The sequence below is a fragment of the Microtus pennsylvanicus genome, chromosome X (assembly GCF_037038515.1).
Source record: "Microtus pennsylvanicus isolate mMicPen1 chromosome X, mMicPen1.hap1, whole genome shotgun sequence".
Lineage (NCBI taxonomy): Eukaryota > Metazoa > Chordata > Mammalia > Rodentia > Cricetidae > Microtus > Microtus pennsylvanicus.
In genome coordinates, this window is record NC_134601.1 from 20,487,085 (window position 1) to 20,507,118 (window position 20,034).

At 36.0% G+C, this 20,034-nt stretch overlaps 1 protein-coding gene across 4 annotated transcripts in view; it reads right to left on the reverse strand.

Annotated features, from left to right (window-relative positions):
* The window catches only part of Tmlhe (trimethyllysine hydroxylase, epsilon), a 194,880-nt gene that overhangs the window by 45,392 nt on the left and 129,454 nt on the right, over positions 1 to 20,034 (reverse strand). For all 4 annotated transcript variants that reach the window (XM_075956782.1, XM_075956784.1, XM_075956781.1 and 1 more), the window contains one exon: positions 2,652 to 2,833. In XM_075956782.1, coding sequence (XP_075812897.1) covers positions 2,652 to 2,832 — 181 coding nt within the window. In that variant the 5' untranslated portion in view covers position 2,833. The remainder of the gene's footprint in view (positions 1 to 2,651; positions 2,834 to 20,034) is intronic.

A 20,034-nucleotide genomic window follows, 5' to 3' on the forward strand; every position in this document is an offset into this window, starting at 1 on the left:
CACTGACCACGAGTTTAACATTTGGTTCACAAAAGGTGAATTCATGCCTCATGAGACTATTGCTTCCTTAAATCCCCTTAAATCTAACACTGGCACAGGAGTCCAGTTAACTGTAATGGAATTTTTGACATTTGGCAATTACTATAAAGTTATTGGATATCTTAAGGTTGTTTGTTTGAAAACTTTAGACTTTTCCTCACTATTCTTATAATGCAATGCTGAAATTGGTTCTCAATTAAATTCCTCTGTCTGGATTTGGATTTGAATAGCTGTGTAACCTGTTTTACTAGGTTTTTCTAAGGGCTGTATCTTAGCTCTCAGATGAACCAACATTTTAGTGATAACCAAAAATGATAAAGTTGATAATGTTTAAAACTGACATTACATAAATCTCATCTAAATCAGTTATGCTCTCATTTAATTCCCGTTTCAAATGGTCTAGCATATTATCATACAGACATCCAAATCCTTCCATTGTAATGGTTTTCCCCATTTTTAATGTGGGAAAAAACTCTTTTTACTAATTCATCTTTTTAAGAATTCCCAATTTTCTTACCAAATGTTCTGCTGACATTGATGAAGATGAGAGGCTTATTGCTGTTGCACAGAACAATAAAAGCTTGACTGAATTTCAAGGCAACTAACTAGTTGGGCAGCAGCCTAAGAAAGGGGTTCAGGGAGAGCCCGTAAGGAGAGAAAAAAGAAAAACCTAGCCAGTACAGCAGTGACTCCAGCAATGTGTAGGTCCGAGCTATGCTGGTGGCTGTAAAGTCACAAGGAAACAGCTCTTTCATGAATTCATACCCCAAATGTTGGATGCCAGATGTAGCATGAATAATAAAAACTCAAAGACAGACACTGGGGTTCAAAATAATGATCAGAAAAGCAAAGCAGTTAGCCACTCGCTCTTACCTGTACCTCAGACTGAAAATGAATGATCCTGCCTCCATGAATCCTCAGATTGAGACTGAGCACAAGACCTGTCTCCTCCCATCTTATATTCCTCTCTAGTGCTGGGAATAAAGACATGCACCACCACAACCTGGTCTCTATGGCTAACTATTATGATGCCTAGAATTTGGTTTGTTTTGGATCTCATCTTTATCTATGGTTCAAGCAGGGAATCCTGATTTGTAAGTTTTACCCCTTAATAAATGCCAGTCTATTTCTTAGTTCTGAGCTAGTGTGGGATTCCTTTTTTAAGCGTCAAATCTCTCAACCATCAAGAAAGCACTAAAGAAGTGATTAGAAGGAAATATATTGCAATAAATGCATACAGTAGAAGATCTAAAATTAATAGCCTAAGTTATAACATTAAGAAATAAAACAAGAACAAATTAAACTTAATGAATAGTCAAAAATGGATAAGAAATAGATTGAAAATGAGAGATAAGAAAAAAAATCAATGAACCCAAAAATGATTTCCTTGAAAGAAATAAAACTAATAAATCTTTAGCCATGTTAGTCAAGATAAAAGGGAAAAGAAACAAGTTACCAACATCAAGAAAATTAGTTTAAAGTTGATTAGCTACAAAAAAGTCAAGAAAAATATTCCATTCATTTAGTTCCTAAAATAAAGTACCTAGGAATAAATTTAGCCAACAAAATAGTATCTCTGTAACCAAAACTATAAAACATTGATGAAAGACTTGAGAATACAGAATAAATATATCATTGGAGCATCTGTAGTCATTGCTGATATAATCAAGTTTAAAAGTTATAATGATTGCCATCTTTATAAGGAGAGGCTTACTTCAAAATAATGTAGAGGACAATGTAATGGAAGCAAGATTGAAGTGATGATTCTATAAGCAAGCAAGCAAAGAAACAAAAAAGCCAAGAATTTCTGGCATCTAAAAGAAAATAGAATAGGTTAACTGAAGATTCTGTCAAAGACCTTTGAAGGCAGTGCAGCCTTGCCAATACTATGATTTTCCAAGGACATTGTGAGAAAATATATTTCTATGTTTTATTCGCTCTGTTTACTTCTCTAGTTGGCCATGTCAACCTGGAAGAGTGAGCCTAAAAATGAAGTGTTCTGAAGTTTCATGTATATAGCCAACTTTATTCAGAATATAAGATAATTTATACTCTGAGGGTTAAGAAGAATCACCCGAGTAAAGTATACAATTACCAGGACAAGCCACATGTGGCAAAAACATGTTTTTTCATAGAGGCATATGAATAACAATAGCTGAAACAAACTTACATTTATTCATTACAACTAGTAGGAACACAAAAGCAAATCCCAAGAACAATTCTGTGCTTTTAAAGAAACTGAGGTCACAAGACTTTTGTTTTCTTGGAGTTTTCTCACAAGCACTCAGAATTTCCCTCATACAACTCCATTCTTGGAGTGTATTCTGACACTATTCAGTTTGAAATCCTTTCAGAAACCTTAGGAATCAATACAATGGGTAAAGCTCGCTCTACACTTTACCTTGTAGTACTTTCTGTGTTTGTAATATTCCTAGTCTGTATGCGTTAAACATTTTACCATGGCTATTGAGGCTTTCTTTTTTTTCTTAGATGATACAGGGTATGAAGTTTGGCTGGAGCACTGCAGAGTTATCTCTAACTAAGATGGGATTTTAGTGTGCTATCTGTTTTTACCACAATTAAAAATTAATATGTCCCTACACATCTCTTACCCAAATGATCTTCATGTTGGAGCCAAGTACAATTCACAGACTTGGAAGATGTATGGCACCAATGGATGGATAAGGAAAATAAACTTTTAAAGTTGGACAGGTGAAGAGCTTGACCTATGTCTCCTCTCTTCATCAAATTCTGCAGCCTGCTTTGTAGGTGCAACAACTTATGGCACCACATCCTAGAAGACAAGAGAGAGTAACATAATTTTTATTAGGCCATGGGAATAATGATACAATTATAAATATAGCTATATGTATTATAAAACAATAGGTTTAATGATCTCAATAAGACAAACCAGATAATTTGAAAAGCATAGTTATCTTAATTTGTGGTATGGGAAGATGAAGAAAGCCATGTAACCAAAAAAAGTCTATGTGGTTCTTCAGGTGACTCTATTTAATGACCTGGCAAATATGTAGTAAAGTTAGTAAAAACAAAAAACTAATTTTGAGTTGACTTGTGTATGTGTACATATATATATATATATATGTACACACACATATGTATATTTATATGTAGGTTTGATAATATGTACTGAATTTTATGTTTATTTATGGGGTGAAACTAATAACATATAAATACCATAGGTAGAGACTCAAAAGACTTTAGTGATTTCTTGGGAGCATTCTGAAATAACAGGCTATGAAGTTGGTGACTAAAGTTAAATTTTTTGAGCTTTTGTGGATGAGAGCAGAGAGGAGAATGATAAAAGGCCTCTACTGATATGCATATGGATTATATTTGTTTTCTTCACTGTTTCTTGTTTCTCACCTCATGCAGAGAGGTATTATATATGATGGGCTCCATAAATGAGTTATGGATTTTCTATTTTTAAAATGTTAAAAACATAAAAATGAAGGTAGATGAAGGTAGAATGTGATTTGTAAAGTCTAAAATATTTGCCATCTCTTCAAAGTAAAGATCATAACCCATAGTCTAATACTTAGTTTTTATTCAAATATACCCTGCAACATAAAATAAGTCCTTCCAAATCCACTCTTGAGAAGTTGTAAATTCATTCATTACTTATTTTTCCCAATAACTATTAACTCATATTAAATATATACCAGAATTTATCTCTCTTTGCTTGCTTATTCCTGCTACCAAAGCTACAGTTAGTTGTGCCTGTTGCCAGGACTTCCTTAAATCATTTGCCAGAATAAATACTTATTTTTAAAAGTGGTTTTGTCAGATATTTTGTCATACCAATACAACTTGGAAAACAACAAGGACACAACTATAAGGACTGAACTGAGTCTGACAGACTCGCAGACACAGATATTCTCAGGCACAAACTGAGGGATGGGTAGAAAAGCAACCAGGGTCAAGGTGGGAGGACATCCACTGGAAAAGTTAAATATGAGCCTCAGACACTGAAAATTATATGTGAAAATGTAATTACTCAGAACAACAGAAAGAAAACTATAGCTGTGGGTGGACAAAGCACAGGTATACCTTTTATAAGCAATGATGAAAACCAGGAAAGCAAGGAATGGTATATTCAATCCTTGGAAGTAAACAATTGCCACTCAAGATTGCAATCTTGAGAAAACATATTTTTGAGTTTAATATAAACATAAAAGTTTATTATAGATTTATAGGTAGGAGTCAAAAGAGAGGAGGGAGGGAAGAATATAGACAGAGAACAGGGCTCTTGTATAAGAGGAAGGGTCCCAGGAGACAGGATAACATCAAGTTGTTAGTCTGGGGCCTTTTTAAAGGACTAATGGCAGAAACTGGGATGAAGTATGGGAGGAGTATGAGTTGATTAGTTCAGTTGTCCCAGCAAGGTGTTTATGTGCCTCCTCTCAGTTTCAGTCATGTGTTGTTGCGGGAGCTCCTTTTGCTCCTTCATTCAATAGCTGCTGAGATACCAGCCCATTGGAGCGTTGTCTCTCTCTCTTTAAAAAAGCGGCCACTTCCCTTTGCTCTCTCTGGCTTCTGGCTCCGCTTCTGGCGACTAGGCTCCCTTCCTGATTGCGCAGAGGGCTGTTGTCTGGGATGGTGATCTTTAAGTTTTCCCCCCTTAAATAAATAACCATCCTATTAATCATAATTCCAAACTGGTGTGGGATTGTTTGTGACTTACGCCTTCAATGTAGTCACATAGAGGCTTTATGCAAAAGCACTCACTTAGGGGATAATAAAGAAAAAGAACTGTTTAACTCTGGCACTGCTCCAGCAAAGGAATGTATGGAACTTCTGCTTTGAGGTCCTAACCCTACCAGACCAGTTTCTGTCTCCTGTTCTCATCATTCTCCTCATCTAAAGAAGTAACGCTGAAATCATTTAGGAGTCAGACCAGGGATCAGAGCCCACAAATACTTTTTGGCAATTCTGGCCTCTGGCAGTACAGAACCAAGGACATTTTAAATTTGTGGCCAAGGGCATGAATCGAGGCCCCAATACGTAAATAGTATGTCCTGTTTTTATTATTATTATTATTATTATCTCCTGTCCTCATCTTTCCCTCCTCTGAAGAGGTAACATTAGCTTTCATTAGGGAACTGGGATCATGATCTACATAGCCTTTTAAAGTTGAGTAGGGTTGTCAGGTGCAGCAGTTGGGGTACTACTGCAGTGCTTCTTTCTAAGGGACCTTGAATGTTCATCAGTGGTTTTATCTGAATAATTGTTATATGTAAGGTGGAAAGGAACTCCTTGGCTGGTGCCTATAAAGTAATATAAGAAAGTAAAGGCAAGAGTTAGCATTCCTGTGAAGTTGAAGCCTGGATTGCCTTGGAGATCCTAAAGTGTTGGAAATGCCAGAGCTGTGAGATACCTGCCTAGGGAAGCTGTTAATAGAAAGTAGAACCAGTTGAAAAGAGAGAAGTGTGTTGCAATCAACAAAGCTGAAAGGAGCTGGAGATCTGAAGAGCAATTTGACATCAGACACGGAGATGTAGAGTTTGGAGTCTACCCAGCTGGGTTTTGGTCCTGCTTTGGTTCAATATTTTCTCATTATGTTTCCCTCCATCCCTTTTGGAACAGTAATGAATATCCTGTGCCATTATATGTTGAAATAGATAATCTGCTTTTTTGTTTTGATTGTACAGGGGTTAAAGTTAAAAGATTGCATGAATCTCAGAAGAGACTTTGAACTTTTAAACAAGTTTGAGACTGTTATAGGCTATGAGAGCTTTTAGAGGTTGGACTAAATGCATTATGCACTATGTTATGACTACAGGTGTATGGAGGCCAGGTGGTGGTTTCAATAAAAATGGCCCCTTTAGCCCCACTGGGAAAGGCATTATTAGAAGGTGTGGCCTTGTTGGAGTAGGTGTGGCCTTGTCGAAAGAAGTGTGTCATATGGAGAGGGATTTGAGGTTTCAAAAGCTCAAGCCATGCCTAGTCCTGGGAGGTCCTGCTACTCAGAGGTTGCAGTCTATCATGGACTGGCAGCTCTCTCCAAGCTGGGCAACATGGATAACTTCCTCTCCCTGGTGGAAGGCACCCTGTTTTCTGGTAGACCTTATTTGGAAACTGTCTCTAGAACTGGATGCCTGACTTATCTCTAATATGACCCTGGAAGCAGTTCTCTGCAAAAACTCTTCTCCCTGATGCCCACATGGTAATTAGACATTGTGCTAGGAATATTACAATAGGACCACACTTCCACATATGATAACTAAGACTTGTAACTAGGAACTTTATGATAGGAGCATATTGTTTAATGCAAATTAGGTGATTTCCAAACTACTGTTCCCAATCCTATATATTCCCTATACTCTGGAGTAAAGTTGAGCAGAGTCACTGAAGTAGTCTCCTGGACAGCTGTCTTCCTCATGTTCACAGGCTGTTCAAGGCTTTCTATCATTGCTTCTACCCCTTGTCCTTGTTGACTAGTAGCTAACAGGCTGTGAAAATAAAGGGGAGCCACAGACTAGTGGTTCCCTGTCTCTTCCTTCTGCCTGCTGATCCATATGTAGAATTCTCAGCTACATTTCCATGACCAAGTCTGCCTACATACTACCATGCTTCTTGTCATCATGATAATAGACTAAAACTCCGATGAAATGTTTTCCTTTATAAGACAAAATAAGGTTATATTAGCAATCCAAATCTTAGGCAGAGAACCAAAAGAGGCCCAAACAAAGGACATTTTCACATGTCAGAATTAAAGTTCATTAGCATCTCTTGATAGGCTTACAATGTCTATTCACTGGACTTTTCTCAAGGGTTTTTCATTGCTCTCCAATGCTGGACTCCAGAGTGATGAACTCAGAATCTGAGCCAAGGTCATAATGTTCTATATATGAGCAGCATCTTCTTTATTAAGAAGAAAATCCTTAATGAGAAAAATATTGTCTAAACAGCATCTCATACAGATTTGTGATTTCATGGGCTGCTAAGAAAAGAGCCATTTTAATCTTTGGTTATAATTTCCTGTTTGGGTATATAAAACCATGGAGATGGCCAAAAATTAAGCATTTTTTCTTTTTGACTATTAAGTCCAGTTGAGAATATTACCCTTAGGAGTCATTTTATCTTGAGATAAGCCTCTAAAACAAAAAATAAAATCAGTTGCTCCATCTGTTGAGAATGGACCAAAGGCCTCACTTGACCATGGAAGCATGGAAGTATGTGTGTCTCTCTGTGTTGATTCTCCTCACAATCATGCTTTTAATATAGAGAAATATAGATATCTCTAGACAAAAACAACCTAAAACAATTTATGACCAGCAAGATGACAGTAGTGTATAATGAATTCTTAAGAGTGTCTCAATCACAAGGGCATAAAACAATAAATTTTGTAACAGGAGTAGATGAATAACTAGGTAAGAATACATTATACCCATTATAATAAGAGTTTTCATTGTTGTGAAGAGACACAATGATCATGACAACTCTTATAAAGAAAACATTTAATTGGGATGACTCACAGTTTCAGAGGTTTAGTCAATTATTATCATGATAGGGAGCATGGCAGTGTGCAGTTTGAGGTTTATCCCAGTGAGGACTCCTAGTAATGGAGGATTCATCCACCATGTTCTAGTCTCTTTGGTGCAAGAATTCACATTAGGAATTCATTGGAACCAAAGAAATTAAGACTGAAAGCAATTAATAAAAGACTTGAAATAAAATTCAGAACATGAGGCACATGTTTCCTTTGCATATGAAATGATGCACTGTACTTAAATGTTAATATAATGTGTAATCCATTATCCTTGGATCCTGGATATTGTGACAATGTAGCCACTTACCTCTTCAAGTAATTGTTTCTGTACCATTTTGTTGTACCATTTTCTCTCCTGTTAATTCAGAACATTTATTTTAAACATATCAAAACTTTAGACATGTTGGGTGCTAGGAACATATAGGTACTGGAACTACATCAGTAAATGAAATAAATATTCATATACTCATGAAATAACTTTTAATAATCTCCCCTACATATAAACTGGCATCACCATAGAATTTTTCCTCATGTAAATTACAATTCAATTCAATCAGCTGTATATGCCAGAGATCAATGTCTCAAACCTGGCACATTCTTTTTAAAAATTTCTTCTTCAAAGTCAATTATCCAGTCATGAGAACTTTTACCCATTAAATGATTCTGAACCCTAATTATATCACTACTTGTCATAATACTAGTCCAGGGTCATCATGATTTCTCACTCAAAAAGGATGAAACTGATCTATTACCCACTCTTTCCTTCTTATTTTGTATAGTGTATGTAGAAAGTATAAACTAAACTAAAATAGATATATTTGAACAGATGCATAGGCAGGCGGATTTCTGTGAGTTCGAGACCAGCTTGGTCTACAAGAGCTAGTTCCAGGACAGGCTCCAAAACCACAGAGAAACCCTGTCTCAAAAAACCAAAAAAAAAAAAGAACCCAAAAAAACAAAAAAAAAATAGATTCCTTTGAAAGGATCATTAGGCCTTTTAGGATAAGATTCAATGTTCTTATATTTTATATTATCACCTACTATATAGATACCTTTAATCCTCACATCTTCCTAATTATCTCATTATGCCTATTTAGCTACTCCAAAATACATTATTGCCTTTCTTTTAAAAAAATTTTTTTGCAATTACAATTATATAATTTCTTTTCTGCTTTTCTCCCTCTAACCTCTCCCAAGTACCCCAACCCCTGTTTTCTTACAATCAAAGCCTGTGTGGATGCTTGGGTGTCTTCCTCGATCACTTGCCACATTATTTTTTAAGACAAGGTCTCCCACTCACTAATCTGGAGCTCACTGGTTGTCTAGACTGCCTGGCCAGTGAGCCCTTGTAGGTCCTCCTGTTTCTGTCTCCTCAGCACTGGGGTAATAGTCATGTATCACTATGCCTAACCTTTAATATGGGTGCTGGGGATTGAATTCAGGTTCTTATGTTTGTATAGCAAGCACCTTATTTATCGATCCATTTCCTCAGCCCCTCATTCTTTTCTGTACTCAAACACCTAACACTGTTTCTAGAAATTAATAGGTTTATAGGAATTTCTGATGATATTTTATTTGTGCTCTAACAAATATAGCTTGACTGAAGATCAGAGTGTGAAATGAGCCACTAGTTAGCCATAGAGGCCAGGCAGTGGTGGCACACACCTTTAATCCCAGCACTTGGGAGGCAGAGGCAGACCAGTCTCTGTGAGTTCATGGCCATCCTGGGCTACACTAGATCGATCCAGCCTCAAAGAGAAACAGAGCCATGTGGTGGGGGTACACACCTTTAATCCCAGTACTTGAGAGTCACATGCCTTTACTCTCAACATTAGGGAGGTGAAAACAGGAAGAGATATGGCTGGACAGATAGAGGAATATAAGGTGGGAGGAGACAGGAGCTCATTGAATTTAGACAGAGGATCAGTAGAGACAGGATTTCTCACCCATGCATTCAATCTGAGGTCTTAAAAGAGATAGAATACCTCATTCAGTCTGAGGATTTTGTAGAGGTAAGAACTAGTGGCTGGCTGCTCTGCTTCTCTGATCTTTCAGCTTTCACCCTCTAATATCTGACTCTGAGATTTTATTATTTTTTTCTTTTTTAAAAAATATTTATTTATTTATTATGTATACAATATTCTGTCTGTGTTTATGTCTGCAGGCCAGAAGCGGGCACCAGACGTCATTACAGATGGTTGCAAGCCACCATGTGGTTGCTGGGAATTGAACTCAGGACCTTTGGAAGAGCAGGCAATGCTCTTAACCACTGAGCCATCTCTCCAACTCCTGAGATTTTATTATTAAGACCAATTACAATTCGAACTACAGGAACTGGACTGAATTACTCTTCCAGTTTAATGGACTCTTTAAAACTGATAGGCTGTTTGCTCTAAATCTTTACCTTAAAAAGTGATAAAAATACTGACTGGTCAAGCCAAGGTAAGGATTCGAACAGGTCATCGACAAATTCTTGTTTTGCCTATAGACTATTAATTAGCATGATCTGAATATCATTTATTAACACACAATTATATTAATTATATAACCTATATTCTGTTGCCTCGAGGGTTATCATAAAAGAAATGTTAATAAAATTATATTTACTTATTCATTATATATACATATAAGTATACATATGTATTATGCCACATTGCCATAAACAATCTGTAGTAAACTTGTCACAAATAAAAATGAGGTTTAAATTGATACCCTTGCAATTTTTTATTGAAAATCTGTCCTAAAATTTAACTTAAGTGATATTCAGCTCACTTGGTTAATAGACTGAAGATTTCTACTTTTTCTTTGTTAAATTTGGTAATATGTTTACAGAAATCTAGTCATATAGCATTGTTACTTAATTTCTTTGATCAATGAGAATAGTTTAATAGCATCATATGAGTTAAGTTACCCATGTTAATAGACCATGATTCTTCTAAGATCATAGAGTACTTCTTTCAAATACCAATCATTTTGGTACATGTCACTTATATTTATCCTTATTTTATATCCTTTTGCTTTTGCACACACACATATCCAGACAGACATGGAACTATAAGATTATTATAAACTTTCAACACAATCCTATAAATTTATTCTTTTTTATTTAAAAAATGATTTGCTATTTCATATTCAAAATTACTTTTGAGAACTTCTTAACTTTGGGGATTAACATTATCTTAATGTAAATTAAGGTCCAATAAGTATCAATCACAATAACAGAAATTTTTGGAAAATAGCCATAACTAGAAATTCTAGTCAGGGTAGACAATTACAACATAGGTCAATTGGGATCTTTTCATGGTTATTATGAAAGAAGAACCATTATCTCTGAAAGGCATTAAGCCAAGAAACCATTTAACTCCTGTCATTTTTTTCTTCCAAATGTCTTTCAGAGTTGCCCTTCTCTTTCCATTTTTATAGATACCTTCATCACCTCATACCTGGACTACTGCCATAGACTAGATGGTTTCTCTGCCTCCAGTCCATTCACATTCCAATCCATTTTCTATATTATTGCCAGATTAATCTTCTTAAAACACTTATGTCATGTCACTCTCCTGCCTAAGAACTAGCTTAAATGTCACCATATTTATAACACATTCCCAGCTCTCTTAGGAAGAATAACTGCCCACTCAGTGTCTTTACAGGCCTTTCTGTGCATACACTTAATACTGATTTTTCAATTTATTCAACAACAGGTTTGTGAACTCTTCAGTGACATTGAAAATGGCTAAGCCAAACCTGTATCTTCTCTCAAGGATCTAACTAAAAATGGCAAAAGAAAATCGAGGAAACTGTTGTTGAAACTGTTGTTGAAAGATCCTTGATCTTTCTCCTTCATTCTTTCTACTTATCCTCCAGGTTTCAGATTAAACACCAATTTACTGACAAATCTTTCCTAACAGTCTCATTAACTAATTATTTGAGAAAATATTCTTTACTAGGTTGATTATACAATTTAAGTATTTATTTAAATATCACATAGTACTTCATTAAATATGTATAATTTTGTATTTTATATATAATTGAAATTAAATTAAATTTTAAAATAAATATGTAAAATTAATTAGTCTATTAATTTTAACACTTACTAGGCACATAACTAGTATCCAGCATTGTTTCCATCCAACACTTGCTATATATCAGTGAATAAAACACTTCTTCCCATCCTTTGACTCTTACAATCCTTCTGCCTCCTCTTACATGAAGTTCTCTGGGGCTTAGAGATATAGATGTTTGTTTAGGGCTGAATATTCAACAATCAATTATTCTTAGCACTTTGATTAGTTATGAGTGTCTGCAGTAACTGTTGCCCACTAATAAAAGAAGCTGTTCTAACAGGCTGAGAACAATACTTGTCTATGGGTATAAATATAAGTACTCAGAAGGAAGTTTCAGAACATATCCTATTAGGTAAAACATTTGTAGTAGGTTTTCCCTAGGGTTTGTGACTTTCCTAGCAATAGGATTTTAACTAGTTTTACAGCACCAGACATGTATTCCTTTCTGCGGAGGAGGTCTTGACTCCACTCAGAAAGCAGTCAGTTGTCCCCATCATCATTATTGCACCAGTGTACAATTCTTGTCTGGCAGGTCGTATTGTAAAATACAGTGTCCACATCTGGATAAAACTGCTAAGTATTTCCCTCAGCAGTGTGAATGACATCTTCTGTCACTATGAAAACTACCCAGTAGGATAGAAGTATCCAGTTTAATTTATTTATGTCCTATAACATATGTAAGTGTATGGTTCCTTCAGCAATGTTGTCTTAAAATCTAGTTCTAGTGGGTAACGAAGAGTGACAACAGTAGCCTGTATTGTTTTGACCAGTAACTCACAAGGAAGCATTTTGTACCTGACACTGAAATTTTCATTAATAACCATGATTTCTGGGAGTAGCATTGTCTACTCATGCAAGGTATCTCTGTTCAAATTTGTTTTGAAATTATTGGTGTAGGAAGTCCTTCTGTCTTATGTGTTGCTTTTATTGGTTAATAAATAATGTTGCTTTTGACCAATGGCTTAACAGAGTAAAGTCAGACAGAAAAATCCAGAGATGTAGAGAAAGCATAGGCAGAGTTGGGGAGAAGCCATGTAGCCACCACAGGAGACAGATGCCCCTGCCAGAGCATGCTGAAATGTTGCTCATAGGCCACAACCTTTTGGTGATGCACAGATTAATGGAGATGGGTTAGTTTAGACTATAAGAGCTAGCTAAAAATATGCTTAAACTATTGGGAAGATGGTATTGCAAATAATATAGATTTCTGTGTGATAATTTCAGGTCTGGGTGTTTGTGAGAACAAACGAGCGGCCTCTGACTACAAATTATATTTTCTAGTCAGCTTATAAAATATAGTTTTTGATATGACTTTTTCATGCATCCTTAGTTTCAGTTAACCCTCCATCCCACTTTGTCCTTTTAACTACCATAGCATTTAAACCTTTCATGCCTAGTAATCTTGTTCAACTGCTTTAATATCACATGTTTTACTATCCATTCTCCTAAGGCCTCCTTTTTACTTTTGTCTCATGGCTCTTTTCTTACTTCCTGATAGCTACAAACAATCCAACTTAAACCACAGAAATCTAAAAATTTGAAGCTAGAATCTATATGTGAGAAAAAACATCCAGCATTTAAGTGAGTTTATGATTTTGTGTTTGGTCTATATTCCCAGCTATCCCAGGTCATATGTGGTCCATGGGCCATGGGTTGGACATACCTGCTAAAAAGAAAGTAGATAAAAATAAGTAGAATATATAAATTATATAGTAATTAAAAGGTAATAAAAGAGCAAGACAAATCTGGGTATGGTAGCATATGTTTACCCATTAGTTAGAAGGTAGTAAAGGGGATCAGGAATTCAAAATCATCCTTGACTACCTTGTAAGTCCAAGGCCAATCTTTTCTATAGGAAACCATTTTCACTGGAGTTGGACTTTTAACTATCTTGGTCGGGGTAGAACTCACTAAGAAGGATGACAAACAGGAGAAAAAGAGGATCAAAAGAAAAGTTAATAATGAGGATATCTGAGGTAAAGCAAGTTTTAGATGACAACCAGTGCAAAGGCTCTAAGTTCTGATCATTTGTTGGGACCAAAGAGTAACAAAGAAGACAATATGGCTGAAGTTCAATAAGAATAGAGAAGTGAGAAAGGGGGCTGGTTGGGCCAGATTAGATTAAAAAAATAATTATGACAGAAAAGGAAGACCATTTTAGGTTGTTTTTGTTTGTTTTTATTTTTTTTTAGGAAAATAAGTTAACAGGTTGCTGTATTAAGAAACTATAAAATGGCTAAAGAAAGGAGAGAGATTTATTTGTATGTTAATGCAATATTGCTTTTGCAGCAGAAATGCAGAAAAAATAGTAATGTAGACTAGGGTGGTAGTAGCAGATATGATGAAAAGGAAACCAAATCTGTACACGTTTGAAGGTACAGACAATATGATTTGATGATTAATTAGATATATAATGGGGAAAATGAGAAATAATGATCCAAGTTGATTGGACTGATAAACAGGGAGTAGAATTGTTATTAACCAATATAAGGAAAATATAGCTTTGCAGAAAAAGATAAGGATTTGATAGGGATGTTAAATTTGAGATATATCCTTGATTTATAAGTGTAAATATCAGAAAGGCAGCTAGATATATGCATTTTGAGATCAAGAAATAAACATGAGCTAGAGATACAAATTTGGGAGTTGCCCATTATTATTAAAAGTCACTGAATGAAACCATCAATGTAATTGGTGGATACAGGGAGAAGAAGAGGATCTACAATATCCTAAATACTTCCTCAAGGATCATTTTTACTTTTTTTCTGAAAATGCACTCTAAAACATAATTATACATTTATTAGTTCAAATTATTGTGGTTAATTGATTGTTTTTTGCAAGAAACCAAAATCCAAGGAGAGCAAAGATGATGTCATTTTCTTCAAAATTACCAGTATCTAGTAATAACTACCAAGTAATGTATTGGGTTATATGAACTAAAGTAATGTTCATTGATGTGTGATGTCCTTCTGTATATGTGTTGCTTTTATTGGATAATTAATAAAGCTGTTTAGGCCAATGGTTTCACAGAGTAAAGCCAGGTGGGAAATCCAAACATAGATAGAGAGAGTACGTGAAGTCAGGAGATGCCATGTAGCTGCCAAAGGAGAAAGATGTCTGCCAAAACCTTACTGGTAGGCAACAGCCTCATGGTAATACACAGATTCATAGAAATAGGTTAATTCAAGATGTAAGAGCTAGCTAGAAATATGCCTTACTTATTGGTCAAACAGTGTTGTAATTAATATAGTTGCTGTGTGATTATTTGGGTCTGGATGGCCGGGAAATGAACGAGCAGTCTCCATTTACATAATGGTGCCTCTACATTTGGGGCTAGCTCATGTGGCTGCCACCCACATTGGATCTGGGTGCTTATATGCCTGCTCAGGGTTAGGAAGAAAGTAGCTGAGAGCCTCTCAGCAGCTCAGCACTCCCTGCCTGGGCAACCAACTTGATGGTGTCTGCCAGATGTGCACAAACAGGAGAACATGGTGGATTCCTCCTGTCATACACAGAGACATTTCCAGACCACACAACATGCTGCATGAAAAATTTAGCTTTTACTCAGACAAAAAAATAAAAAGGTTTCTGTTCTACACAGTGTTTCCCAGAGTTGAGGTGGTGAGCACAGCTCCCACCCAGCAGTCCCAGAGATGGCATGGTGTGGGAGTTCCTTCTTCTATGTGCAGCTTTCATTGGTTAATGAATAAAGAAACTGCCTTGGCTCCTTGACAGGGCAAAACGTAGGTAGGTGCGAAAAACTAAATGTCATGCTGGGAGGAAGAAGGGCAGAGTGTGAGAGAGAGATGCTATGGAGCCACCAGAAGCAGACACTGGGAATTTTACCCAGTAAGCCACTGCCACATGGCGATACACAGATTAATAGAAATGGGTTAAATTAATATAAGAGTTAGCCAATAAGAAGCTGGAGAGATAATGGGCCAAGCAGTGATTTCATTAATACAGTTTCTGTGTCGTTATTTCAGGCCTAAGCTAGCTGGGTGGCCAGGACAAACAAGCAGGCCTCCTCTTACAGATTGGTGCCCATGTGGACAACTAAATCCACGTAAAACCTGAGAGGGCTTGAAAAGGAATTCTAGATGAAAAAAATACAGAGTTTAAACACAGCTTCTTGCTGTTTGCTGGCAGTGTGCCACAGCTTCTTTTGGAGAGATTTTCCTGATCCAGCAACAGTGGTGGGGGGGCATGCTGTTTTGAAATGCAGGCTTTCTGGGGTATGCTGCTACTGCAACCTCTGGCTCTTTGAGGAGACAGACCATTTGAATGGGGCTTGTGAGCAGACTGCTGCAGCTTTCTTAATGGCAACATGGAATGGCTGTGTGCCTGGAACTGGGACACTGTGCTTGGCTCTCAGAGGTGTGAGTGGCTCTGCCATCCTGGGCTGGGCAGGGCAAGCAGGCGGTACCTTATTTGACCTAGTAATGTTGCAGCTTAGATTCTTAAGCACTTAGCATTTTAAAAGCACAAAGCAAAAGTGCTCCTGGACAGTAAAGAATTACAGATTCACAATAGGATAGATTCAGACATAAAAGAATTCTAAATGAGTCATAGTGTTGGATAAATGTACGTAGGCTTGGAAGATAGAAGAAAAGGAGTATAGAGAGTCATAAAATAAAGTTAATGCTTAAAAAGGGTAAAGTCTTTAAAGAGACAGAGTACAGATAGTCATGGATTAAAAGGAATAAAGACAAATAAGTCACATAAAGATGGAAAATTCACAGAAAGTCTGGATTATGTATATTATTGTGTTATCTTTGAATTTTTGACTGTGAAGGGGCTAAGTACAGAGAGACATTTCATTATATGGGCTGCTAGGCTAAAACACCATGTATATTATAAAGGTATCTTGACTTCAGAATTTGGGCTTAATAATAAGTTGCTTTGGAAAAGAAGTTCTTCTTTTGTTTCCACATGTGAGAACCTGTGGAATACTCCAGACAAATATGGTTTGATAGACCACGTCCCCTTGAAAGATTACCATGAACACCCTCAAAAAATTAAGTTCACCCAACTGCTGACTGAGATGAACCTAGCACACAGGATATACCATAAAAGACCTGATTAACAGTGCCCCCAATCAGCAGGAAGCAGTATGAAAAAAATCTACACCCATATTCCCAAATATTGTTTATAATTGTTTCTTTACATTTAAAGTATAGGGATGGATACTTTGCATTGGTATGGATCTTGGTTTATTGATACAAATTTAAGGTCAATTTTGTTATATCTATATTTCTCCTCTTGATTAAGGTATTGTGCTTGTATGGTTCATTTTAAAATGTAATGTATAATTAAGAAATATAGGTTAATAGATAGTCATCTATAATACTCAAGATTGTAGTCATGTTAGTTAGGTTTCTAGATATACAGAGATATATTTCAGTTACTTAGGTATTTTTCAAATCTTTCAGAGACCTTCAGAATATAACATTTAAATGTTTTAAAAATTCAGGACTTTTCATGACAGTGAGACACATCTGGTCCCGGCAGCACCAATCTACTTCAAAATTTATTCCTAGCCATATCACTTAGCAAATTAAAGACTCATGTGCTCAGAAAAAGATAGAGATATACAGTAAAAACAGATTTACATTTTAAACACCTATAAATGGTTTACAGTGTATTTAAAAATATACGTAGGTTTGGAAGAGAAAAGAAAAGCGATAGAGAAAGTCCTAAAAAAAGAAAAGAGAGTAGTAGGGTGTGGTGGTACACACCTTTAATACAGCACTTGGGAGACAGAGGCAGGCCGATCACTGTGAGTTCAAAGACAGCCTGGTCTACAGAGTAAAATACACAGAGATATGCTATCTCAAAAAACTGAAAATTAAAAAATAAAAAAAAACAAGAAATAGAGTTTTTAAAAAGCCACATAAATATGGAAAATACACAAAGAGCCTGGATTATGTATATTATGGTGTTTCTTTTGAATTTTTGACTGTAGATAGATATTTGATTCTGGGGGCTCCTAAGCTAAATCAAATTTTCAGTCATGTTAGGTTTTCTAGATATAAAGGTATCTTGACTTCAAAATTTTGAGTCTAAGCATATGTTACTTTGGAAAAGAGGTTCTGCTTTTGTTTCCACAGAAGACAAGAATCTGTAGATTCCTTCCAGGCTAATGTGGTTTGATGGAATAAGACCCCTGAAAGGTCTCCACGAACCCTAAAACTACCCCGCCCAACAGACAGCAAGAAGCACCTTGGAGAAAACTACACCCAAATTCTCAAAATAATTGTTTATAAATGTTTATTTTCATTTAAAAATGGTTGGTTATACATGTTTAATGGTCATAGTCATTTTCCAAAATAGGCGGGGGGGGGGGGGGTGATACAGAGATGAATACTTGCATTGGTATGGATCTTGGTCTATTGATACAAATTTAAGGTAGATTTTGTTACACTGTGTATATATACTTCTACTCGTGTTTAGGGTATTGTGTTTATGCAGTTCATTTAAAAATGTAATGTATAATTAAAAATTACAGATTCATAATCATTTATAATAATCAAATTTCCAGTCATGTTAGGTTTTCTAGATATAAAGAGATATATTTCAGTTAGATAATCTTCAGTGCTTCAAAGACCTATGGAATATGGCATTTAAAATGTTTTAAGAATTTAGACTTTTCTCAACAGGCATACCAATCTACTTCAAGAGGATGATGGGCATTGAAGAAGCTCCTTATAGAGTTTGTTAGTCATTTGGGCAAGAAACTGTGCTTGCCTGTATTACTTGATGATATGCTGTATGAACTGAACATGCAGGACCCACAAAAACATGACTGCTGAAGTTGCCTAATGAAATAGAAACAGTCCTTCAGGGTTCCTACTTCACGAAAGAGTCTGCCAGACACAGAAGATACTATGGGGCTGTAGGCTATAGATGGATACCCCAACATTGCAGAAGAACATTGGGTGACAGTCCAGGCAGCATGATGTCTCTGTCAATTTGAGAACTTTGGAAGTTGCTTACAATACACTTCCTGTTTACTTAGGTAATAATATATATCCTTCTGGGGCCTCTGAAGAATTGAAGACAGATAGTTATAGTTTTCCTTAGTTATGATAAAAGATAAATTAGATATGAAACTTTAGACTCACAAAGACAGGATAGATGATAAGAGTATTTTCCTTAATTTGCAAAATGTAAATGGACTAAATATTGTAACTATAATTCTTGTTTAATAACTGTTTTGTATATGTAATTTTACTATGTTAAAGTTAAAACCTTTCTTTTTATTTAGACAGAAAAGGAGAGATGATGTGGGATGCCCTTCTGTATATATGTTGCTTTTATTGGATAATGAATAAAACTGTTTTGGTCAATGGCTTAGCAGAGCAAAACCAGGTGTGAAATCCAAACAGAGATAGAGAAAGAGGGTAGGTGGATTTAGGAGGATGCCATGTAGCTGCCAAATGAGAAAGATGCCTTACAGAACCTTACTGGTAGGCCACAGCCTCGTGGTGCCACACAGATTAATAGAAATGGGTTAATTTAAGATGTAAGAGTTAGTTAATAAGAAGCCAGAGCTAATAGGCCAAACAGTATTGCAATACAGTTTCTGTGTGATTATTTGGATCTGGGTGGCTGGGAAATGAACAAGCAGTCTCTGGCTACAATTCATTTTCATCAAGTTCTCATAATTCAAGTCCGAATTGAGGTAAGGAAGTAAGTAAAGTATAAACAACAATTTTTGTTGAGAGAAGGGGGCAGTGATGATCCAGCAAGACCAAGCCTGTTTGAAAATAATCACTAGAGAAGAGCTAGATATGAGATATACAGAGTTTACATATAAAACTTCCACAATTGTAATGCTGACAGCTACATTGATTTAAATCTTCTAAAATACAAGATGTCAAGCCAGGCATTGTAATGTATACCTTTAATTCCAGTACTCAGGAGGTTGAGACAGGCAGAGCTCTGTGAGTTTAAAGTTAGCCTAGTTTAAATGACAAGTTCTGGGACAGGCAGGTATATATAGACATGGTCTCAAAATGAAACAAAACAAAAGATGCCAAAATAGAAATATACACATGCAAGAAAGTTATTGGAGTAAATCATGTGAAAGAATATGCAGAGAGAGTTTTAAAACTGGGACAGCCATCATATCATGATGCAGAGCTAATTTCTGAAGAAGAAGATGTAAGCAAGGTCTTAGACTGCAATGCAGTTGTATAGTTTCAACAAAATTGTTGGAGAATCTTCAAGCCAAAAATGGTCATTAGAAGAATCTAGGTCTCCATGGAATTGTCTTCATTAGTATTCTTGCCTTGCTCATTCAGTACTTGGGAGCCATCCATGGAAACGGTGGCCTTGGCAGGAAAATAATAATGGATTAAAGAATGCAGAAGTTGGGCACTTGGCCAGCTACACTCTTTTTGGTTGGACATTTTA